The 25,236-nt window shown below is 45.0% G+C and overlaps 2 protein-coding genes across 8 annotated transcripts in view; one reads left to right on the top strand and one right to left on the bottom strand.

Moving 5' to 3' along the window:
- The window catches only part of TMPRSS6 (transmembrane serine protease 6), a 57,609-nt gene extending 53,185 nt beyond the window's left edge, over positions 1-4,424 (top strand). The window contains exons 15-17 of the mRNA XM_074271606.1: positions 949-1,220; positions 1,658-1,794; positions 3,296-4,424. Coding sequence (XP_074127707.1) covers positions 949-1,220; positions 1,658-1,794; positions 3,296-3,454 — 568 coding nt within the window. The 3' untranslated portion in view covers positions 3,455-4,424. The remainder of the gene's footprint in view (positions 1-948; positions 1,221-1,657; positions 1,795-3,295) is intronic.
- A 1,045-nt stretch (positions 4,425-5,469) lies between these two features.
- On the bottom strand, positions 5,470-23,915 carry KCTD17 (potassium channel tetramerization domain containing 17). 7 transcript variants are annotated; one of them, XR_012482837.1, is made up of 7 exons: positions 23,382-23,915; positions 20,556-20,664; positions 15,469-15,560; positions 13,719-13,814; positions 12,363-12,488; positions 8,664-8,854; positions 5,470-6,671 (listed from the first exon to the last, which is right to left on the bottom strand). XR_012482837.1 is itself a non-coding variant. In XM_074271607.1 (7 exons), the coding sequence occupies exons 1-7, from the start codon at positions 23,898-23,900 to the stop codon at positions 8,233-8,235; spliced, it is 1,338 nt and encodes a 445-aa protein (XP_074127708.1). In that variant the 5' UTR covers positions 23,901-23,915; the 3' UTR covers positions 5,470-8,232. The 7 variants fall into 7 exon arrangements, 4 of the variants coding, with proteins under 4 accessions (XP_074127708.1, XP_074127712.1, XP_074127709.1 ...); XM_074271607.1 differs by having other exon boundaries at positions 5,470-8,504; positions 8,731-8,854; XM_074271610.1 differs by lacking the exon at positions 5,470-6,671 and adding an exon at positions 8,294-8,499 and having other exon boundaries at positions 8,731-8,854.
- Between the last annotated feature and the right edge of the window lie 1,321 nt (positions 23,916-25,236).

Raw genomic sequence — 25,236 nt, 5'->3', positions numbered from 1 at the left:
GATCTTGGACTATTCAGGAGGAAAGGGGGACAAGCTGATAGAAGGACTGGGGTTCCAGCTGGTGAAATGATATATGTAAAGCAGCAACAAGTGATTGATTCAGCAAGCTACCAGCATTTAGTACCAACCTAATGCCAGATATTATGGTAGGCACAAGTAATACAATATTATAATGATGGTCAACTGTGAAAGACAGCTATTCTGAACAAGACACACTTATTAAATACCTACTATGTGCCTGGCACTATGCTAAGTGTTAGTGTTACAAACCAATCACTCGATCAACAAGCATTTATTAGGCACCTACTTTATGCCAGACATTATGGTAGGCATTAGTAATACAAATCTACAAGCATTTATTAAATGATATGTCACGTACTGTGCTAGGTATTGTAAGCATTTATTAGATACCTACTGTAGCCCAGACATTATGGTAGGCATTAGTAACACAAATCTACAAGTTATCCACAAGCATTTATTAAATACTATGTATCAGGCACTATACTAGGTACTAGTGATGCAGATTAGCTATATTAATAAATCAACAGCAACAGCATTTATTAAGCACCTACTATTTTCCAGGTGCTGTGCTAAGTACTAGTGAGAATAGACTAACAACATTAATCAATGGTATTTATTAAGTACCTACTATATGCTAGGCACTGTGCTAGATGGCAGTGATACAAACCAACTAAGTTAATTGATCAACAGCTTTTATTAAGCACCTACTATGTGCCAGGCACTGGGGTGATTGGTCAACCATATTAATCAGTAGTATTTATTAAGTACCTATTATGTGCTAGGTACTAGTGAAACAGACCACCCAAATTAGTCAACAGCTTTTATTAAGCACCTACTGTGTGCCAGGCACTGTTCTAGATGCTTGGAGGACTGGGTCACTTGGCTGGTGGGAATAATCAAGTCTTCTCCTCCACATCTGGCCCCTAGCATGGCCTCCCCTTCAGTCTGGACGGTCTTCCTGGGCAAGATCCACCAGAGCGCGCGCTGGCCCGGTGGGGTATCCTTCAAGGTCAACCGTCTGCTCCTCCATCCCTACTATGAGGAGGACAGCCATAACTATGATGTGGCCCTGTTGAAGCTGGATCACCCCGTGGTCCGCTCCACCCTGATCACACCCATCTGTCTGCCTGCCCCATCCCACTTTTTCCAACCCGGCCTCCACTGCTGGATCACAGGCTGGGGAGCACTTCAAGAAGGAGGTAGGTATCTGTTGGGAAGAGAAGGGTCCAAATGGACTGATACTCGTGCTGAAGGGTGGGTTGAAGCGTACTATGTTTTACTCCCAAGGAGACCAGAATAGAGAAAATGTGGAAGCCAGACTGCCCTTGGAGCCAGATTAAGGAACCATGGAATCAAACCCCCTTATTTGACATAAAAGGAAACTGAGGCGGGGATCTCAGAAGAAGATCACTTGAAAAGTCATTTAGGACCATGCAGCCCAACTTCCTCATTTTATAGAGGAGGAGACTGAATTCCAAGAGGGGTTAGGTATAAGAGCTAAGCTCTGATCCCAGGACACCCACCCCCAACTCCAACACTCTTTCACAATGCTCCTCCAAAATGAAAACTCAGGGGAGGGCTAGGAAAACCCCAGGTGGGCTTAGTTCTTCTTACCCCTTTTTCTCTTACCCATCAGGTCCCTCCAGCAACACCCTCCAGAAGGTAGACGTGGAGCTGATCCAGCAGGACCTGTGCAATGAAGCTTACCGCTACCAGATCACCCCGCAGATGCTGTGTGCAGGCTATCGCAGGGGCAAGAAGGATGCCTGCCAGGTGACTGATGCCTAGGGGATGGTACTCCTCCCATCAGGCAGTTCGTAGAGTCACCAATTTAGAGCCCGGCAAGAATTTTAATGGGATAAACTGGTAGGAAAACTGGATTGGTACTCAAAAGACCTAAGTTCAAATTGCGCTTTTGGTACAGGGTGATCGTGGACTTTCTCTTCTCTGAAGGTCCACGTAAGATGAGGACATTGAAAGAGATTACATCCACAATCCCTTCCAACCCTAAAACTCCAGTCATTTGACTCCCAATCTGGAGTTCCTTCTGTTTCCTGCTCTATTTCCCCTGATGGCAACAAAAGGGAAGAAAATTAAGACTCTCTCCCCATAGATAATTAATCTATCTGAGATCTAGAGAAAACCCAGTTCTCCTGATGCTATCCCGAAGAGGGAATGATTCCCTGCGAGAGAAATAATGACAGTGCGATCCAGGCAGTGACTTGGGTTTGGGCTCTCCCATTAATACTTGTGTGCACTCCGCAAAACTTCTCTTAATCTTTATTCTATCTTATATAAAAGGAGGGTGTTGGATCCTTCTAGCTGCAGCTCCAGGATTCTATGATCTAATCCAACTCCCCCATGTTACAGATGAGAGAAATGTCTCCCTGAAAAGCGACTTGCTTAGAATCCTACAGATAGTAAATATTAGAGAATGGATTTGAATTTCCTCGTTCAAAATTCAGCAGAACCACAAAAGCTAGAAATGGGGTGGATAGTAAGGTGAAGCAAGGGATCAGGGGAGAGTGGAGCATGGGGTTTAAAAAGAGTAATTTTTTCTCCATATAGAACACATTATTCTTTCTAAAGACGCTACTCTACCCACTCCATCCTTTGGTCTTCACAACAATGATGGGCAGGTAGAGATTTATTAGAAATGAGGAAATCGATGTCCAGAGAGTTTAAGCTTCAAATCACGCAACTAGTTAAAAAAGGAATCGAGTATCCCAACCTCTCGTCCCCAACCACAACAAAATGGAACTGCGTCTGGGAAGCCTGTGCTTCTATCAAAGTAGCAAGCTTACACAGTAGTTAGAGCAGAGAGTTGGAGACGGGAAGGCTTCAAATACTGCTTGAAAAACTTACTTGCTGAATCACCCTGGCAAGTCACTTCTGTTTCCTTATCTGCAAATAGCAATAGTGTTTACTGGTGAAGATTGTTGGGCAGATCGAATCCATCTCTTCCTAAATCTCCAAACAAAATATTAAAACATAACATGTTTTAGATTTAAATTTAAATACAAATAATTTTGCATAAAATCAAAACATGACATGTTTTAATATTATAATTATAATATTACATATATATATATATATACATACATATATATGACATATCCATATATTTAATATACGTAAAGTAGAAAAGTACGTAGGGTTCTGCAAATCTTAAAGCATTATCCACGATGGCTATAATCATTAATCTGCTGGCAGTCTGAACCCATGGGCAACTCTGAGCTGATACCTCTGGGTCCTGTTGATTTCTTTCCTCTAGGGTGACTCGGGAGGCCCCTTGGTTTGCAAAGAGTCCAGCGGCCGGTGGTTCTTGGCGGGATTGGTGAGCTGGGGCCTGGGATGTGGCAGACCCAACTACTTCGGAGTCTATACCAGAATCACTCGGGTGATGGGCTGGATCCAACAAGCTCTGTCCTGAAGATGCTGCATCTGTCCAGACTAGCTCTGGGCCTCCCCATCAGCCTAACATCCACCCAAGAGCTCAGAAGCCTTCCTCTAACTGGCTCTGTCTCTCCTACGTGAAGGATTATGGGGCTTCCTAGCAGCTGGTGGGAGAATTTGGATTTTTTCAGGAGAGTGGGGGAGCAACTATAGGGCTGAGCCACTTTGAGTTACATCTCTCACTGCTCTGTTCTTCTGGGAGATGCTCCTGACCTGCTTCCTTATCCCACTACAAGGGGATGCAATGATTGACCTGGCCAAGCCCTGGTGACATGTGAATGGTGAAGGCATCCTTTCTCCAAGCAGCAGCAGACCACGTTCTCTCCAAACGCCCACGAGGCTGGTGATGATCCCAGTCGTATAGCTTCCTTTCCTCCCTAATTCCTCTGCACCTTGACCCTTGACCAGCTCTCAGAGGCACCCCACCTCAGACCCCTTTGGCAGGTCCAACCGAATAGGGAAAGTGCTCTGGACACACAGTGGACAGAAGCCCAAATCCCAGAGGCTTCCCTGAGATGAAAGATTCCCAGAGGGCCTCCTTCTTCTCGGCCAATGTCAAAAGCAAGCTTTTCAAGAACAAGCCTCCTGCTTTTGGATGTGACAGTAGGAGGGTTTCCACAAGCCTCCATGGCTTTGGGGCTGAGGAGGTGTCTGAGCAGAGTTGCCAGAGAAGTTGGGATTGGGGAACCAGCCAGCCAGACTTCACACCCACAGCTATTAAAGGAGCTTCAGCTCCTATCCAAACCTATAGGGATTTTTCACAAGCCAAAGAGGAAAAGACTCTTCTCAGAGCTGAAGCTTTCCTCCATCTCCCTGCTCCTCCCCTGGACATTTGGTACCTCCAACCACCTTCTCCCTACCTCTAGTTCCCACTATCTCCTGTCCAAGGAGAGACTCAGGGAAAGTCACCTACTGAGACTTGGCCCAGAATAAATCTGATTTAAGAGCCTGCTGAGTCCAGTTTCAATGTGACCCATCTTCTCTCCAAAATTATAGGATCCTAGACGGGATGTACAGCCAGGAGAAACATTAGATCTTGTTGATTTTATAGACAGTATAAACTCCTTGGGAACTTCTTTACTTCCTAGTACCTAACATAGAGTAGGTGCTTAATAAATGCTGGGGTGTTTAAAAGGAAACTGAGACCCAGACCAGAGTAGTTTCTCACCCAAGGACTCACCAGAAAGATTTGAACCCTGACCTGCTGACGTAAAATCCAGTGTTCTATCTAACACGCCATGCCAAAGCAGTGACCTGAGGGACAGTTGCTGGGGCTTGCTGGGATAATATCTAAAATATGTGGCTCAACAGTGTTTCCTCGGCCATCTTTGGACTTCTTCTCCTTGTTCTTCCGCTTAGCGACAAATCGTCAAAGGAACAACTTTTAAAAAATATTAATGATTCCTAGTGCTGTGATCCCTGGAAGGATTCCATCCTGCTGAGGTTAGGGCAATCAAGGTCAGGAGCCATGGGCCCAGGACACTGGACCTGTAGCTTCTCCCTCTCCTCCTGAAGGAAAAGGGTGGGTCCACCAAGGTCAGGAGCCATGAGCCCAGGCTACTGGGCTCAATGCCCAGAATTGGACCTATAGAGACTCTTTCTCCCCCTGAAGGAGCAGGGTTCCACTGGGAATACACTGATTCTCCCTGTGGAATCAAGAATCATAAAATAGAAATGCAATGGAAAGAATCCTAGTTTGTAACCAGAACTTCTAATCCCAGCTATCCTATTTTTTTCTGGTGTAAACTTGGACAAGTCATTATGCTTTAAGCCTCGATTTCCCCACTCATCCAATGAGGGGACTAGATCACATCTGAGATCTTAGACTAGATGGTGTCTAAGATCTGCAGTCTAACCCCCTCATTGGACAGAGGCAAAAAGCCAGAGAGAGGAAAGTTCCTCATGCAATGTGGGAGATGGTATTTGAATCAAAGCACCCTCTTCTTACCCCAGCTTGATGCTGCCCCGGGAGAAAAAGAGAGTCAGAACCTCTGAGGTTTCTATCAAGACTTTATTATTAAGGCTGCATCCAATACAGTTGTGAAGCCCACCACCCAGTCCCCAGGACACAGGAGAACCTCTTCCTGAGGTCACAGTTTCACCCATTCGGCCCCCCACTCCGATTCTGAGTCAGGAGGAGGAGCCTCAGTTTACCCTCCTTCAGGCACACCCAAAGTTTGCTAAAAGGGTCTTTTTTCTCCTAACTGGAACAATCTGACAGAGGGCAGTCACAGGAGAGAGAGGGGAGTATTGCAGACAGGACCAGAAAAAGGGTCAGCTTAACACGTTGGCGGGTAACTGAACTCCACAAGGCTGGGTTCTGTGGAGGGCAGCGTGGTTCTCCCCCCCTATTTCTATCAGAGGGTGCTACCGTGAAAGTCGTGAGTTGAAGGGAGGGAAGAGGAGAACCCCAGAACAGATCTGCCTTTATTTCTGATGTTTGTTCCCCAAAACATGGGGGACAACATCTTCCCATGGAGGCCAGAAACTCCACCGTTCATGACCCATTCCTTGGAGTTAAATACTATCGTCTCCCTGAGCAATAATTTTTTGGGGGAAAAAAGCCAGTCCCCTTGGAGCAGGTCATGAGAACAGCTTGCGTCCATAGTTTTTTCTGAGTATTTTCATATACCAGCTCATTCCCTCCTCACAACAGCCCTGTGAGGTAGGCAAGGCAAAGGTCAGCAGCTCCAGTTTATAGACAAGAAAACTGAAGGCCAAAGGGGATGTTATTGAGCCCACCTCAGTGAGGTCACCTTATACTTCTCTTCCCTGATGAGAGAAACAGAGGGAGTTGTGGGCCCTGGAAACCTAACACTATTTCCTCATTTTTCCCAGGGGAAGGGGAGAAGGACCCCTGCGCTCGTGCCCGGGTATCTGCTCTCACTTGCCAAGGGGAATGTCATTACTGCTGAAATGTAAAAAAACAAAACAAAAATCTCAATTGCCCCCATCCCAGCCTGACCAACCAATGTGAATATATTGTGACATCTTCTGTGTTTTTGAGGGGAGAGGGCAACAGAGGGAGTGCTGGGAAAGGAGGGATGGGGTTGGCGCGACTGCTAGGGTAATAATGGCTTTGGCCCAGAACTGCCACAGGCCACAGTACAAAAATAAAGATTTCAGAACAGAAAACAAAAATTCCCGGAAGATGATCAATGTTCTCACATCTGGGAGCCTCTGGCTTGTAACAGCTAAAAGATAAGAGGGGTTGGGAGATGGGATGGGGGAGGGAGGGAGTGAGCAGGAGAGTGTACAGGAGGAAGGGCAGGGAGAAGGGTACACAGGGGGCCAGGATGGTGGTAGAGAATAGGAAATAGAAAGGGAGAGGGAGAGAAAGAGAAGAGAGCAGGTAAGTCACATTCATTGTCTTGGAGAGGGGCAGCTATCAGGCTGAGGATGGACGGTGGGAAAGCCAGACTGGAGCCATGAATTCCAGCCTCTGCCCCAGGAATGAAAAAATGAAGAGGCCGGAGGGAGCTCCTCCCAATGGTCACTAATCCCTTCCCCTCCATCTCCCCTCCCCTTGGTGTTCCCTCCCTTCATCTCCTCCCCCACCCCAACCCCAAGCACCGGCCTTCTAGGCAGAAGGAGCTCTAGGACCTGAGCCCAGGAAAACAACTTCCCTTCCAAGTCAGGGAGGGGAGAAAGCCCAGCTGGTTAGAGCTGGGAGGGAGCATTGAGTCCAATCCCTGTGCAGAAGGAGCTACTGAGTCCCCAAAGAAGAAGCCACTTGCCCACAATCAAACAGCTGGTCAATGTTCTGGCCAAGGGCAGGGACTCAAACACCAAGTTCATCGCCTTTTCCACCTGGGCTTTAGGACCTCGTCTTCATCGTGTCCAAGGTCTCAGGCAGCTGGGTCCGGAGAACCAGGCTGCCTAAATCCGTGACATTGAGCTGAGAACAGCCTGAGTCTGAGGAGACTGGGTAAAGGATCTCATTCTCCCCGAGGCAGGATGTTCCAATGGGAGGCCCAATGCCAACTGCAGCGAGATGCGATGATGGTTTCTGGGAAGCTTCTTAGAGGAAAGCCCAGGGACCCCGGTTTGCTGTAGGATTTCTCTTCTCACCAGTTTCTTCCTCTCTCTTCTTTCTCCCTCTTATCTGGGTCCTGCCACGTGTGGGCAAGTGCGTTCGTGTCTCTGTTCCCCCTGTCCTCCACTACCCATCCCCACCTTCATTCTCCTCTCATAGCTTCGAACCCCAGACCATGATGGAGATGCACCAAGAAAAAAGAAAAAGTTTAAAAACCAGTCCCCCTCCCCAAAAATGCTTAGCTTCAAAGGTAAGCCCCCTTGCTCTCACATCCCCATCATTGCAGAGCGCCATACAAGGAACTGAGAGCTCTGCAGGAACGGAGCAGATGGGAGTCCCACAAATGGAGCTTGAGAGAGGAGCCTAATGATCTGGGGAGGAGGAAAGTGGGGGCCCCCCAAGATCCAGGGGAGCAGGCCCTGGAGAGGGGGGCTGTCAGAGCAATGTGGGGAGGAGGCACAATTTGTCTCTAGAAAGTGTGGAAGCAGCCAAAAAGAGGAAAGTTCTAAAGGGACAGAATCCAGAACTGGAAAGGGCTTTAGAGGTGATCAAGCTCAACCCAGTTATTGGACAGGTGAGGAAACGGAGACTCAGAGAGGGAAATAGACATGCCTGAATCCGTGGATTATAGATTTGGAGACCTTCTAGTCCAGCTCCTTTATTTTCTAGAGCTGAAATTGGAACCCAGGTCTCCAGACACCAAATCCCAGGCTTTGGGATTACACGGAGCTGCCATGGACATCGTTGAGGTTGGAAGAACCATGCCCTGGAGGGGCATTGATGGTGCTAGGGCCCCTCAGGAGGGGGGAGTAGGAAGAGAGGAAACAGGGGCAAGAGGTGAGAGGGAGGAAGCAGGGAGCAGATGAGATCCAGGAGGTGGCAGAAGTGGGTGAAGATGAGATGGACCCTTCAGGAGGAGGAAGAGGAGGAAGCGGAGGAAGATGAGACGGCGAGAAGGGGAGAGAATGAGCAGGATCCCGAGACAGCTGCACTGCAAAAAAAAAAGAAAAAGAAAAAAGAAAAAAAAAAGGCAAAAAAAAGGGATGGTTATGACTGGCGCCCAGCAGTAGGGGCTGAGCTGATGAGGGCTTGTACCCGGCCCCCCCCGGCCCCCAGCACAGCTCGGCGGCTACCTCCGATGGACTCTCACCAGAAGGGAAAGGTGGCTTTACGCTCAGGCTTTTACTAAAATCATTTTCCTCAGGGGGTTGCTGCACCTTTCTCGTCCGAATCTGCCTCGGCTTCCACCTGCACCTCATCCACCTGCACCACCTCCTCCTCCACCTCCTCCTCCTCCTCCTCCTCCTGCCGCTCTTCCTCCTCCAGCTCCTCCTCCGTGCTCTGTGTCCCGGCCGGACGGACCCAGGGAAGAAAGAGTGGAGATACTTGAAATGTGGGCCAGCACGGCTCCCGAGGCTGGGGGCTGTGAGGACTATGGGTGCCCATTAAGCCTCCAGGGTGGGGGGAGACGGGAGCACATCTGCCTCCAGTTCCCCCCCACCCAGCCCAGACTTGTCCAAGGAGATCCCTCGGGAGGGAGAGAAAAGGGATTAGTCAGAGGGGATGAGAGGATCAGAGCTGAGAGGTCACCTAGCCAAACCCTCCCATTTGACAGAGGAGGAAACTGAGACAGAGAGAGGGCAAAGCACCCCAAATCTAAAGTGAAAAGGGACCCTAAGGATCAACTAGTCTAAACCATATGAGGAAACTGAGGTAGAGAAAGGTTAAAGATGATACCTAACATCAGAAGGGACCCTAAAGGTCATTCAGTCCAATTCTTTCATTTTACATATGGGGAAACTGAGGCCATAAAATTGTAGAATCCTCATTTTTGAGATGGAAAGGACCTTGGTCTAGTCCAGGCCTCTTGTTTTATGACTTTATGACTTGAATCCCATGCCCCTGACTTTAAATCCAGGGCTCTCACCAAGACATCCCCTCCTTTTATGTCTTTCAAAGGAGGGAAGCAGCATGGCACTGGGGGATGGTGGGTAAAGAACTGGCTTCCAAGCCAGGAAGGCTCTGGGTCCTACTTTGGAATCCTACTGTCTGTGTGACCTTAAGCAAGTCATTTAAACTTCAGTGTCAGGTAATTCTCTAAGAAATATAGTCCTCTATAAGGAACATTAAGGAGAGTTGCACCAATGCAATAGTAGATCCATTAAAAATTTAGCCTTTAGATTTAATCAATTATATAAATATTACGTGATTATATTTTATATAATTCTAATAATATACCGCATAAATATTATAATGCATATAATTCTAATAATACACATCATAAATATTAAATTTATATAATGGTAATAACATAAATAGGATAAGAATTGTAATTTATGCAATGTTGCTTAATCACTTTTTTAGTCACGTCTGATTCTTTGTGATCCTATTTAGGATTTGCTTGGCAAAGACACTGGAGTGCTTTTTCATTTCCTTCTCCAATTTACAGATGAGGAAATGGAGGGAAACAATGTTGTGACTTGCCTAGAATCACACAGCTAATAAGTGTCTGAATCCACATTTGAACTCAGGTCTTCCTAACTCCAGGTCCAGCATTTTATCCATAATGTCACCTAGTTACCTCTATGGAATTGTAATAATATATAAACAGTATAATAATGATAATTGTAACATAAATATATGTAATATAAATATTATACTAATTTGTATGATTATTATAATGTGTCAATATTATAACAATAATATGATAAATTTGGATTTGTCAATAATAGCTAGCACTAAGAGAGAGCTTTAAGATTTGATAAGTGCTTTACAAATATTATTTCATTTGATCTTCGCAACAACCTTAGGAGGTAGGTGCTATTATTGTTGCAATTTTACAGATTAGGAAACTGAGACAAACAGGTTAGATGATGTGCCCAGGATCACAAGCTAGTTAATAAGTGTCTGAGACTGGATTTGAACTCAGGTCTCCCTGAGGTTAGTTCCAGGGTTCTATTCACTGCCCCACATCACTCCCCTCTAGTACTTTAAAAACTGTAGCTTTAGTGTGACCCTGGGTAAGTCACTTAACCCCAATTCCCTGGGGGAAAAAAAAATTAGTTGTGATACCAGACAAGTTACATCCTATTCCTGGGCTTCAGTTTCCTCATCTGTAAAATGAGGGGGTTAGATCAGATAAAATATTCTTAGCTCTTTTTTGTGTCATGGAATCATTTGACATTCCAGAAAAATGTATAGACCCTTTCTTAGAATAATGTTTTGAAATATATAAAACAAAATACCTAAAGTTGTAAAGAAATCCAAGTATACTGATATTTGCTGTTGAAAATATTTTTAAAATTAATATTTTTTTAGTTTTAAAATAATGTAAATTTAAAATTTAAATATTTAATATAAATTTTAAAACAAATTTAAAAATGAATAAAAAAATAATTTGATTTAGTTAGAAAAAAAAAACAAAAAACAAATTCACAGATACCTGGACTAAATGGCCTCAAGGTCTCTTCCAACTCAAGACAATTCCCTTAGCCTTAGTTTCCTCATTTTTAAAATGAGAGGCTGGGATAGTTGCCTTAGAGGGCCTGTAAGTTCAATGCTAGATGTAAATCTGTGATCCTCCATTCAGTCTTTGACAAATATCCGTCACAAAACAGCCCAATCTACCTAAGGACAACTAAATTAGGGATATCAATAAATTGGTCAGCATGTACTCGCCAAGGCTTCAGGAACCACAGAGAACATTATTACAAAGGAGCATGGGAGAGATTACAGAAGGAGCAGACGGACAGACAAAAAGACCTCTACTCAATGGGAGACCAGGCCACCAACAGGGAGAGCACAGGCCAATTCCCTCCTACCAAAGCTCCTCCCCTTACTAAAAGTCGCTGCTTTAGGCCTGGGAGGGTCAGTCTTCCTTTGCCCTGACATTTATCAGCTCTTCGGCACCATCTCAACTCATCTTAACATCGAGAGTTCTCTGACTCCCACTCAGGAATTCAGACAAATGATTTGGAATTCTATAAACTGAGCCTCTGAAATACTCGGAGCCCAGTTTATGGAAGTTCCTGGGCTCAGCCTCTAAGGCTGGCTGGAGAGCCACACAAAAGCTTGGACCCAACGGAGAGGAGGAAGCTGTCTCCATCACATGAAGGAGGGCTGGCTTCCCCAAGGCAGATGCTCATGCTGGGATAAGGCAAAGGCATCCCCAGCCAGCCAGGACATTTCCTGGGGCCCACTGAATGTCACTCAACCACTCTTAGAAAGAGAAAAGACTCAGTTATTCAGGTCCTAGTTCACTCCTGCCAGACACTGAGCCCCTTACCTAGAAAGTGGCCGTGATCTAAGACTAACTTTAGAGGCTCTCAGTCATCAAACAGAGCCAAAGGCTGCCAGAGATAGAAAGAAGCTTAGGGATCTAAAGTCCAATAAATAAACTAAGGCCCTGAGACTTAAAATGATTGGGAGTTTAAAGGAGAAAGGAGACTAAAATCCAAATTTCTTGAGTGCTTACAATCTTGAATTGAGAATAAGCTCATCCTATGTGTCTCTGTGTCTAGATTCTAGCACCATCACGTGCTGGGTGTCCCTTCCAGGTCTAAGCCCTAGGATCCTATCATTCAGCCCATAAAAGGAATCTACACTCACCATAATTGTTATAATACCTGTTCAAGCCTCAATCCAACAACTATCCTTGCTTGAGCCTGCTTAATTTACATGAGCTCACAGACAGGAGCACAGCGTGGGATGAGATGGCCATGACTATGGAAGGTAATGGATGCCAGAGCAGGGAGGGTGAAGACAGAAGAAACAGGAATGGTGGGCTAGGAGAAGGGGAAGGGAAGGAAAGACTCAGTGAGGCAGAATCAGCCTCTAAGTTGGGTCTCACCTTGGCTTTCCGGCTGGGCTCTGAACTCAGTCCATTGGGAGAGTTGTACAGCTCCTTGGAGACAACACACAGGAATTCTGCCTGGTCCTCATTGCCATAGTTATAAGAGGACCCAATGTTCACCAGCTAGGAAGGAAGAGCATGGAAAAGTTTCAGATACCAACAACAATGGATTCTAAAACATGCTGTCTTTTCCTTATCCCACACAATCCATACAGATCGGTAGTATCATTACACTCATTTTACAGACAAGGAAATGGAGAAACACAGAAGTGACGTGATTTACCCAAACTCTGTGGCAAACAGCAGTGAAATTAGGGTCTGAACTCACTTTTCCTGAGTCCAAATCCACATGCTACACTAATTTTTCCTTCCATAGCAAGTGTGTGGATCAATCACTATCAATCACTATTCTTTTTTTTTTTTAATAAAAACTTACTAAAGGCCTACTATGAGCATCACACTGTGCTAGGCATTAAGGGAGATTAAAAAAAAAAAAAAAGTTCAGGCAAAAACTTGATAGAATATGTATTCCATGAGGGCAGGAACTATTCCATTATTGCATTTTGGTCTTTGTATTGCCAACAATAATCTTTAACAATAGTCTTTTCTTCACAAGGGCACCTTCACAAGGCAAAAAGCAATGTTATGATTCTCTTGCTTAAAAGCCATCAGTAGCTCCCAAGTACTTCTGGGATAAAGAGCAAACTACTTAGCATGGCATTTAAAGTTCTTTGAAACCTGGTTTCAATTCACCTTTCCTTCACAAACCCTGAATTGCATTCCTATGGTATGATGAGCTTTTTCCTTGTCTCCTCTTACCCTATACCACATTTGGGTGAGTCTATCTTGCCCGATTCCAACAAAACTACTTGCCTTATCCAGGTTTTTTTATTGGGCTCATCATTTCTCAAGAATCTTTTCCTGAAATCCTTGGTGACAAGTAAGCTTTTCTTCTTCATAATCTTTATCACACTTTTTCTATGCTGTGCCTTTATCATACTCTATCATATGTCTGTCTTTCTCCATCCATCCATCCATCCATCTCTCCATTCACCGTATCTACTTATCTATATAACCATCTATGATTCATCCATCCATCGATATATCTTTCTATTCATCTAAAATCTATATATCTATTCATCTATCCATCTATCCTCTGTATCTATATAACCATCTATGATTCATCCATCCATCGATATATCTTTCTATCTATCATCTATCTAAATCTATCTATCTATCTATTCTATCTATCCATCTATCCTCTTTATGTATCTATTGTCCAATTCCTACAAAAACATATTCCACCCATCACCTACCTCCATTTTGCTATGCTCCTCCCCAGCCCTGCTGTACCTGCTCAAACCTCCAGCCATCAGACATAGTGGAGACCATCTGAGTGAGCTCTTCCTCTTGACATTGCAGTACTCGGTACACATGCTTAGGAGGCACCTGGGGGAGAGAAGAAGAAGATGTGAATGATTTGAGGGATGGAACAGAGAGAGAGACTAGCAGCCATTATCTAGGGAAAGAAGGAGAACATGGAGTGAGATGTCACAATGCAAAGGGGAAGATGGTGAGTTTGGAGAGGGTTCAAATCCGCTTGTTACCTATGTGACCTGAGTGACCCAAACAAATCACTGACCTCTGAATCTCAGTTTCCTTATCTGTAAAATAAGAGGATTGGACAAAATGACCTCGGAGAGCCTTTCTACCTCCCACTCTGTGCTCCTGTAAATCTATAAATAATTTTGAAATGTCTGTACTACAGATGTGTCATGAGGCTCATGTGAGATTACATGCATGCTTTGCAAATCTCAAAGCACTAAGTAAATGTTAGTTATTATTGGTGCCATCATCAATATAAATCAGCTTTTTTCTTATCTTATTCTGTGTAGCAGCTGGCTCATTATTCCCATTTTTCTGATGAGAAAGCTGAGGTCCAGAGAGAGCAGTAATCTGCCAAAAATCACAGAGCAAAAATCCTGGCTGTGGCAGGGTGTGAGCTTTAGTCTCCTGATTCTTAATCCAGAATCCACAAGAGGCATTTTGGAGATTGTTCTGGCTGCTCTCTCTTTACTTCCAAAGCATATGGTCCCATCTAGGATGGACAGGAATTTTTGTCTTCTTATCCTCATTGCTCAAGTCAAGCTGAGCAAAGCTATCTACTCTTTTATTCTCATAAGCACGTTGTCTGTAAGGTAGGGAGAGATTGGAGTAACTCCTCTTAACCCAAAGATTCCCTCTCTAATTTTTCCTATTTATCCTGTATATATCTGTTTATATCCTGTATGCATATTGTCTCCCCCATTAGACTGTAAGGTCTTTGAGGTCAGAAACTAATTTTTTGCCTCTTTTTGTACTCTAATACTTAGCTGACATACAGTAGGCACTTAATACATGTCTACTGATTGTTGTCTCCCTCATTTGATTGTAAGTTCCTTGAGATCAGGGACTATTTTTTGCCACTTATTGTAGCTCCAGTGCTTATCTCAGTACCTGGCATACAGTAGGCATTTAATAAATGTCTATTGATTGACAGTTGTCTCCCTCATTTAATTGTAAGCTCTATGAAGTCAAGGGCTATTTTTTGCTTCTTTTTGTAGCTCTAATGCTTAGCTCAATACCTGGCATACAGTAGGCATTTAATAAATGTCTACTGATTAACTATTTTCTCCCAGTAATTTATAACTTCTTTGAGAGTAAAGACTGTCTTTTGCCTCTTTTGTACCCATAGTCCCTGGCACACTGTATGTGCTTTATATTGATCATTTAATAGACAAGCTCCACCTAGGGGGTCTGAAGCTCCAAGAGGGGCAGGGTCTATGCACATCCAATGGGTGAAATCCAAGGGCTGAATCTGAGCCTGATTTTCTGGTTCCCAAGCCAAGAGCTTTCTGTATTCTGGAAATCTGGCAGCTCTGAATATCCCAAGGATATCCCATTAAAGGCTGGATTTTCATCCCGAGGATGAATAACATCAACATTTTGATAGGAATAAAACACACACACACACACACACACACACACACACACACACACACACACACACACACACAGAGTTCAGCTCCCTTTGTCTTTTCCCTTATTTTTTCCTTAGACCGACCTGAGTCACTGTGTAGTCCTTCTCCTCCAGCCGGTCTTTGATGATGCGAATCAAGGGGCCGATGTTATAGAATTCTGCTTCCTCCAAGACTCCTAGAAGGAGAGATGAGTGTAATCAGTGATTGTCATCCCAATTCTCCTCCCCAGGAGTGGTCTCCCTTCTTCCTAGCCCAGATTTCTGTCTCAGTCTCTCTCCTGGAGTATGGGATGGGAATCTAGGAATTTGGGCTTCCCTACTCCTCATAACTTTCAGGTGCAGTGGAAAGGGAGCTTGAATTGAAGTCTAGGGGGCCTGAGTTGGAATCTGGGATTAGCTTTGTTTTTGTTTTTTTAATTTTTATAATTATAACATTTTCTTTGACAGTACATGTTCATCGGTAATTTTTTTTTACATTATCCCTTGTACTCCCTTCTGTTCTGAGTTTTTCCCCTCCTTCCCTCCACCCCCTCCCCTAGATGGCAGGCATTCCCATACATATTAAATATCTTATAGTATATGGGATTAGCTTCCTAACAGCTGTATGATTTCGGGAAAGTCACAACTTTTCTGGCTCTCAACTCTAAAATGAGCAGTATATGATTTCAGAAAAGCCCAGAAAAATTTATATGAACTGATGCTGAGTGAAGTGAACAGAACCAAGAAAACTTTATACACAGCAACAACAAGATTACGTGTGATGGATTTGGCTCTTCTCAACAATGAGGTGATTCAAGATAATTCCAATAAATGCCATCTGTATCCAGAGAATTAAGGAAACTGAATATGGATCGAAGCATAGTATTTCCACCTTTATCATTTGTTTGTTTGTTTTTTTCTTTTTCATGGGTTTTTTCTCCCTTATTTTTCTTATACAACATGACAAATCTGGAAATGTGTTTTTAAAAATTACACATAGTTTTGTTGTTTTGGGGATGGAGGAAGCAAGGGAGGGAGGGAAAAAATTTGGAACACAAAGTCTTACAATAATGAATGTTGAAAACTATCTTTACATATTGAAATCCTGTTGAAATCTTTAAAAATAAATAAAATGAGCAGTATCTAGGTTAGCTTGGGTGGCGCCATAGTGCAGTGAACACTAAACCTGGAGTAAGGAAGACTCAACTTATATTCCTGAGTTCAAATCCAGCCTCAAATACTTACTAGCTGTGTGACCCTGATCAAGTCACTTAGGCCTGTTTGCCTCAGTTTCCTTGTCTGTAAAATGAGCTAGAGAAAGAAATGACAAACCACTCCAGTATCTTTGCCAAAAAAAAAAAAAAAAAAAAAAAAAAAAAAAAGCCAAATGGGGTCACAGAGAATCAAGTACGATTGAATTATCTCTCAGCCTCTAGACTTTAAATCTATGACCCTAAATTTCCGAGCAAAATCCTAATTCTGCCTATGTGACTTTGAAGAAGTCACTCCCCTTCCTGAGCCTCAATTTCCCCATGTGTAAAATGAAGGAATTAAAACAGATTATCTCTAAAGTTCTTTTCATCTCCAAATAGATAAGCTCATGCTGTTCTCTAGAATTAATTATCTATGGAAATATGTTTTATAAGATTTCATATAAATAACATACATGAAATTGTTTACCACTTTAGGAAGAAGGGAGACAGAGAGAACTCAAAAATATTTAAATGAATATTTAAAATTGTCTTTACATATAGTTGAAAAGAATATTTTTAAAATAGAGTTAATAATCTTTTATATATATTTATTTGGTTGTCCCACCTTAAGAGTAAGTGCCACAAGAGCAGACAGCTGTCTTTATTTTTTCCACTTTTGTCCAGCAATGAGTCTGGTATAATAGAAAGGGCATTCTATAGCTGGATCTTTTGACCCATTTCTTTAAAAGTTATGGCAGTTTGGAAGACTTTTTTTTTTTTTTCTGAAGCAACTGGGGTTAAGTGACTTGCTCAGGGTCACACAGCTAGGAAGTATTAAGTGTCTGAAGTCAAATTTGAACTCAGGTCCTCCTGACTTAAGTCCTGGTATTCTATCCATTGAGCCACCTAGCTGCCCCTGAAATATTTTTTTTAATATAGAAAATAAAATATATAGGATTGCAAAGGAAACTAAGTATACAAGAATATAGTTATTCAAATATCTGGTTTTGTTTTTTTTTTTAGTTTTTTTTTTTTTTTTTAAGTTCATGGACCCCAGGTTAAGAATCCTTACTCTACAGCCAGGGAAATCTGCATTCAAATTCCCATCAAACATTTACTAGCTGTGTGACTTTGAGTAAGTCAGTTCTCCTCTGTAAACTTCAGTTTCCTCCTTAGTGAATCACAGGGAAGTAGATTTGATGGCCTCTCTGAATTTCTTTCTAGCCCTAGCTTCTGAGATCCTTGGATAAATCACACTTCTGAGATGCTTTTTTTAATGCCATGCACACAATAAGGTGACAGTGCAAGAATTATCCCCATTTTACAGATAAGGAAAATGAGGGTCAGACAAATGAAGGGACAAATGGGAGATTTTTTATCAAGTAGGTTGGAAGACCCAAACACAGAATCTCAGCCCTAGAAGGGATCCTCAAGTTCATTCAGCTCATTTCAAACTAAATAGGAACCTTCTTAATAATGTCTTGGACAAGTAGTCACCTGCTCCCTCCTCAAAACTCTTGAGTATTAAGAGATAAGGGTCTCAAAAGAGAGAGAGAGAGAGAGAGAGAGAGAGAGAGAGAGAGAGAGAGAGAGAGAGAGAGAGAGAGAGAGAGAGAGAGAAGGGTCTCTCTACCTCCTGCAGGAGGCTGAGCACTGGAGCCCCACCTTCTCAGTCATGGGTGTGGCTCAGTACCTCCTTCCTCCTTAGAGAAGGAGTCCCCAGTGGTTCTACCAGAGAAAAAGGGAGACTGGGGATTGCCCTAGGCAACTGCCCTTGGGACCCAGAGCAAGTAAACAGAGGCTGGCACTGCAAGGTATCATTTGCATTTCTTTCCTCTGGGATTAGTGCCTGGGACCTCAAAACTCACAGGTGCCTGCCTGCGTGCAAGAGAGGCAGACAGAGAGACAGAAAGAGAGAAAGGCTAAGAAAAAGATGTATGGGATAAATGAGTGAAGAGAAAGAGAGAGAGACCGTCAGAGAAAAGACAGAGAGACAGAAAAAGAGACAAGTAGACACAAAGATAGAGATAGAGAGAAATAGATGAATGGGTTAAGCTGAAGAGAAAGAGAGAGACAGAGTCAGAGAAAAAGACGAAAAGAGACAGAAAAAGAGAGAAAGTAGACACAGAGAAAAATAGAGACAGAAAGACAAACAGATGTATGGGATAAACTGAGTGAAGAGAAAGAGAGAAGCAGAGAGAGACAGAAAGGGAAAGACAAAGAGAGAGACAGAAAAAGAGAGACAAGTAGACACACACAGAGAAAGAAACAGACAGAAATGGAGAAATAAAGGCATAGAAAGAGATAGACAGACCCAGAAAGAGACAAAAAGAAAAAGAGAGACAGAGACAGACAAAAACATAGAGACAGAAAGACCAAAAAAAAAAAAAAAAAAAAAAAAAAAAAACAGAAAGAGAAAGAGAAGAATAGAGACCAGGCAGAGAGAGACTCTCTGTGTGTGTGTGTGCGTGTGTGTGTGTGTGTGTGTGTGTGTGTGACTGAAGACAAGGAAATAATCACAAGATCTAAGATCTAGAGCTTTAGAAACCAATTTGTCTAATCTTCTCATTTTACAGAGAAGGAAACTGAGATCCAAAGATGGAAAGTAATTTCATAGCGGTAGAATTGAAAGAGACCTTAATGGTCCTCTAGTCCAACATCCCCATTTTACAGATGAGATGACTAAGGACTGAGAAAGGAAAAGGATTTGACCAGAGTAACCAAATAGTAGCAAACCCTCCCTCTCCAGAGCTAGTATTCATTCCTTCATGGGTGCCTTCATGAGGGGAGAGATCCAGTAGGTGCTGAGCTACTAGGCATTGAGCTCTGTGAGGAGAGATGCCTTGATCCAAGTATCACTGTCTATACTGGGTGTGAGGCACCTAGTCCCCATCCATAAGGAATATAACATCTAGTTGGGGAGGGACCCATTTAACCAAATGACCTGGGAGGCAGGAGGGGGGAAGGGGGGAAGGGAAGGGAGGGTATCAATCACTGCCCCACCCCAGGATTCAAATCAGTCCCTAAGCCAACAGAGCTGGAGGGAGAGAGAGAAATTTTCCACTACAACCATGGGAACAGGGTTCCCTGTCCAGGGTAGCCTCTTCCAGAGTTCCAGATCCATCAGCTGCCTTCCCAGGAAGCCGGCAAAGCTGTCTGGCCAAGCCCAAGCTCCCAGGCCTCTAGGACATCTGTCTCTGTCCCTGGCCTCTCATACAACCTGTTCCCCAGACAGTGCCAAGCCCCGCAGGGCCCTAGGGGTTCTGGGAATGCAGTCACTGCTGACGGAAGTGGAGAACAAGACTAGACCCAGGCTTCCTCTGAGATTCCCAGGCTCCCCGGGGATTTAAAGCTGGAAAGGCCCTTAAGATCATTTCCGACAGATGAGAATGGACAGGTGAAGGGAAAGGGCACTCTGGTGTCTGAGGACCCAGGTTCAAATCTCACTGCAGCTGTTTCCTATCTATTCCTAAATCAAATCATTTAACCTCCATAAGCTTCAGTTATCTTACCAATAAAAGGAGGCAGTTGAACCAGAAGACTTGGGAGGGCCAAGTCCCTTTAAGGTCCGGAGCTAGGACCCTGAAATCAGACCAGAGAGGATTGCCCAGAGTAGCAATACCAAGATTTGCATACTTGACCATTCTAGGGGATGATAGGCTGCCAAAGGTTCTAGCAGGTGGTGGGATGAAGAGGCACTAAATTTAGGGGGCACAGAGCATGCTCGTACTTTTTTGGGAAGTAGTTGCACTTCCCCTTTCCCACGGTAATTTCTGGAGTCCCTCACTGTCCCCCACAAGGCAATGTTCTATCCTCTTCTCAAGTTAAACTGCCTTTCATTCCACTTGTCCAAGATGATGTGTTTTGCACAGCGGGGCACAGAAATTCCCAGTTATAGTCTGAAATCTCTAGGCCAATTGACACAGCCGTGGCGCAGGAGCAAGTATTTATGGGTGGAAACCGAAAATAGGAAGTAATTCTGGGCGGCTGGAAACTTACCCTCTTCAGCCATATCCTTGTCCAAAACAAGCTTGCCATGACGAAGGAAATTCAGGATGGGGCCAAAGTAAGTGGGGTCCCGGTCTATGAGATATGCTCCTGTTTCATCCTAGGGGCCAGAAAGAAGCAATGAGGAAATAACTGGCCTCCCTCCCACCTCCATGATTCTCCAGCCCCTTCTGACCTCTATTAGGTGATATTTTAAACATGACATAACTGTGAGCAGCACACAGACATATATATACACATGCACACACATACACACACACAAAACTGCAATTAGAAGAACATAAGATTCTGAGTCATATTCAATCATTACTCCTCTCTGGTTTGTCTATCAAATGGAAAATCTGGTCTAGATCATTTCCAAGGTCCTTATCAGATCCTGACGCATCAGGAATCATCTCTTAATAGTTTCTAGCTTAGGTCACTGCATAGTCTACTTCAGTTTCCCATCCGTAAAACCCAGTCAAAAAGCATTTTTATTTATTTGTTTGTTTGTTTATTTGTTGTGGCTGAGGCACTTAGGGTTAAGTGACTTGCTCAGGGTCACACAGCCAGGAAGTGTTAAGTGTCTGAGGTTAGATTTGAATTCAGATCCTCCGGACTTCAGGGCTGGTGCTCTATCCACCTAGCTGCCTCAATAAGCATTTTTAAAATGCCTCTTATGTGTCAGGCAATGTGCTAAGTTGCTGAGGATACGAAGAAAGGCAAAAGACAAACTACACTCAGGGAGCTTACAATCCAGTGGGGGTGACAACAGGCTAACACTGACGTACAAATAAGCTCTAGACAAACAGGACAAAGTGGAGATGATGGTGAGGAAAGAGACTGCCCAGAAAAGGTCAGGAAGTCAGAGGGTGGAGGCCAGAAGGCAGAGCATTCCAGGTGTAGGGGACAGCCAGAGAAAAGTCAGATGGAGTGTCCAGGTGGCTTTTATTGGATTGCACGGTGGGGAACAAAATGAGAAGCATGCAAATATGGGAAAGGCCTGATCAGGAAGGACTCCAAAAGTCAAACAGAGGTTTTGACATTTGATCCTGGAAATAATAGGGAGCCACTGCAAATTACTGACTTGGAGCGAGGGGTGCTTGATCAGACCTAGACCTCACGAAGATCAATTTGACAGCTGAATGGAGGACAGACTGCAATGGGGGAGACACTTGAGACAGACACCACATAGCAGGCTACTTCCATTGTCCAGAAGTGGGGCGATAAGGGCCTGGACTAGGATGATGTCAAGGTAGAGAAGCAGGTCGCTGTGAGAGTGAGGAGCCTAGGATGACATTTTCCCAGGGAGGCTCAGGGAAGCTATGAGCATTGGAACTGGGGTCGTGGAAGGATCTAATTTATTGAGTCCTGCACCCTGATTTTACAAGGAAATTGAAGCTCAGGAAGTGATCTGACCAAAATCACACAGTACCTGGAAGAGACAAGATTCAACCCACTGCCTTTCTTCCATTAATCCATGATAATTCCCAAAGGGGAGCCGACTGCCTGATACCCTGTATTTGTATAGTTTTCCTTCACTTTCCTTCATATTCCTTATTTCTAAGGAGTCCCAAGGTGGAGACACAAGGAGGGATTAACACAGGCTATTTAAGCTTTTAATTACAGCTTAAAACCACAGTAGGACTTCTGAGACATCCCGTATTTCCATTTCACAGAGGAGGAAACAGAAAAGTGGAGATTTGAGTCAGTTGCCCAAGGTCATAGCCATGATCATCTGCTTCTCCTGGAGCAGGGCCCAGAAGGAGCTCCTCCCGGCCCCAGGTTCGTTCCCACTGTCCCCCCTGATGACAGATGGGGCTCCAAATTGCTGGCTCTTCTCCTAAATAATCTATGTCATCTTGGGCAAGCTACTTTCCCCCTGGAGAAGTCGGTTTCCACTTCTGAAAGACTAAAAGAGGGAGGTGGAACAGATGATGCGATCCAGAACTGGAAGGGCAATCCTTTCCAGACTGGGAAGATGAGATCCAGACAGATTTAAGGGACTTGAAGGACCGCAGTAAACTTCCGAATTTGGATTCTGAGCTCTCCCTCTTTCTCTCCCCCTTCCTCCAAGTCCTCTCCGGAGTTAGTGCGGATTCCTTCCCGGTTCGGAACTCGTCACTGAAGTTTTTTTTTTACTCCATCTTTTGCCCATGATCTCCTGTAACAGCTCACGGGCCCAGGAGCCCTCCACCTCCGCATCCCTCCCCGCTGCAAAAACTGGGGAGAACCGATTTCAGCCGTTTGCGAGTTGGTGGGTGGATCGGGAAGGCCAGAAAGGGACCAATCCCCCCCCCCCCCCACACACACACACACACACACACGCTTTCTCTCTCAGTACCTCCCCCTCCCCAACCGCTCTGGAGGAGGGGGAAAGACTGGGGGTGGAGGACTGAGGGGGGCTTTTGATGGAGAGAGGAAAGAAGGCAGGAAACAGCTTGGAGAGGAATGAGCTGCTTTCTCCCAAATGGTTTGGGGCCTCCTGCCAGCGACAGGGTTGTCATGGAGACGGAAATAGCATGCCGCTCCCCCACCCCCACCCCCACCCCTGCCCCCAGCCCCGGTTTCCCAATGATTCCCCGCCTCCGGTTTCTCGTGAAAAGGAAGGGAGGAGGGGGTGTGTTATTGTCCTGGATCGGGAGGTGGGTGGTAAGGGAAGCAGGGGGGTTCCCAACTGTGGACTGCGGGGGCAGAAAGGAGGCGCCCCCCTCCCTCCCGAACACACACACACACACACACAAACACACACACACAAGTTCTCCCCAGCACACTCCCAGGGGCGCGCCCCCACCGAGAGCAGCGCCCGGACCCGCAGCCCGGCTGGCCCAGCCTTACCCGGTCCGACTGCAGCTCCTCCCCCTGGCACAGCCGGCTCAGGAAGGACTTCTGCTCGCGGCACAGCGTCTGCCGGGTGGTCAGGAAGATCGTGCCCCCCACGTTGAGCCTGACCCATTTGCCCCAGCTGCCCGGGGCCCGGGCCGCGGTTCCCCCGAGGCCCGGCCCGGTCGCAGGCACAGCGGGCGGCGCGTGGGGGCCCCGGTCCCGCTCCGCCGCCTGCACTTCCCCACCCGCTTCCATCCTCATCTCTCTGCCCTCCTCTTCTGCATCCCTCCCCCTGCAGCCCAAGTGGAGGAGGCCTGGGCAGGTGTTGGGCGCTGGAGGATGCTGGGAGCTGTAGTTTGCTGGAGGCGCAAAGCGGAGGGTGCCGGATTGGCTGGGCCTGTGGGGAGGTGGGGGCGGGGAGTGCGGTGAGGAGGGATGCTCAAGGGGACCTCTACTGTGCCATGCCCTCCCGGGCCTCATCCAGTTCTGCCCGTGACAGGGCCAGGGGCTTCGTGCCCACTTCCTGGACATTCCGGCCTGTGATGGGCACACGCCAGCTAATTCCCCACCTCACCCCAGGCTCAAGGTCAAACTTACATTGAAGCCTTGAAGTCTTCCCTAAAGAATAAACCTTCCCCCCAAAAAAAATAAATAAATAAAATTGCCCAAGAACTAGCCTTTTACATCCGTCTGCCCACCTAATTTAGTAATCTGCCCTTTAGTTTCATCATTCTCTAAAAAACCAAAAAAATCCACATTACATCAGTGGAATCAGTGGAATTTTTTTATTTGGCTGAACCATGGCTACTTGCCACTTTGCGGGCAACAAATCACCTTCAGGCCATACCAGGGAACGGGGAGACGGAGGCCTGGGCTTCTGTGCCAGGCGGCTCCTGGCAAGTCGAGGCAAAGATGAAATCATACAGCTGGAAAGGATGCTGTAGACGCAATATAAGATGATAAAATGTTCAAGCTGGCAGGAGCCTCAGGATAGAGAATGTTAGAGCTGGGATTCGCTGGAGAATAAAGAAGTTGGAACATAAAATGCAGACCCGTACTCCCTGCAGGGCCCGTTACATCATGGACTATGGACTGTTACCAGGGATCTTAGAACGCTGCATGGAACAACTTGAAACAGAATGTTATATGTAGAAAAAAAAACCTTAGAACAGAATGTTACAGCCGGGAGAAATGTTAGAAGATGAAAAAAATAGAATCTCAGACCTAGGAGAGATCTAACAATGTTGTTGTTCAGCCTTCGTTTTCAAAGAGAACCAATAATACCACAGGTGATGTTTGGACTCGTGGCTTGGATTTCATGAGCTGACAGCTTTTCAAAATTCTCCCTCATTTAAATTCAATTCATGCACAGGTCAAGGGAATTAAGTGAAGCAAAGTTTCCCAAAGTCAACAGACTCGCTCTTTCGACTCATCCAAGTCCAGTGGCAGGCCAAAAGTCAAGAGGCTTGTGAATGACTTGAGATGCAGTAGATGACCTTGGTATCTCCCATGTCTTACTAAGCTCTAAGCACTCCACAGTGTCTTCCAAAAAGGAAGAGACTTAGCTGCCTGTCCTCACTAAGAACAATTCAAAAGTTATAGAACCAGCAGATTCAGTTACTGAGATGGGAAACACAGTACCACAAGACTGGAGAAATGAGAAAGACAGACAGACAGGCAGAACAGAGAGAGAGACGGAGAAACAGAGACAGAGACACACAGAGAAAGAATAGAGGGAGAAACAGAGACAGAGACACACAGAGAGAGAATAGAGGGAGAAACAGAGACAGAGACAGTCAGAGAGAGAGAGAGAGACTCAAAGAGAGTGTTTTAAACATGTTACTATTGGAAGGAATGCGAGAGCATA

Source organism: Sminthopsis crassicaudata, chromosome 5 (genome assembly GCF_048593235.1).
Source record: "Sminthopsis crassicaudata isolate SCR6 chromosome 5, ASM4859323v1, whole genome shotgun sequence".
Lineage (NCBI taxonomy): Eukaryota > Metazoa > Chordata > Mammalia > Dasyuromorphia > Dasyuridae > Sminthopsis > Sminthopsis crassicaudata.
This window is presented reverse-complemented; position numbering and strand designations above follow the sequence as displayed.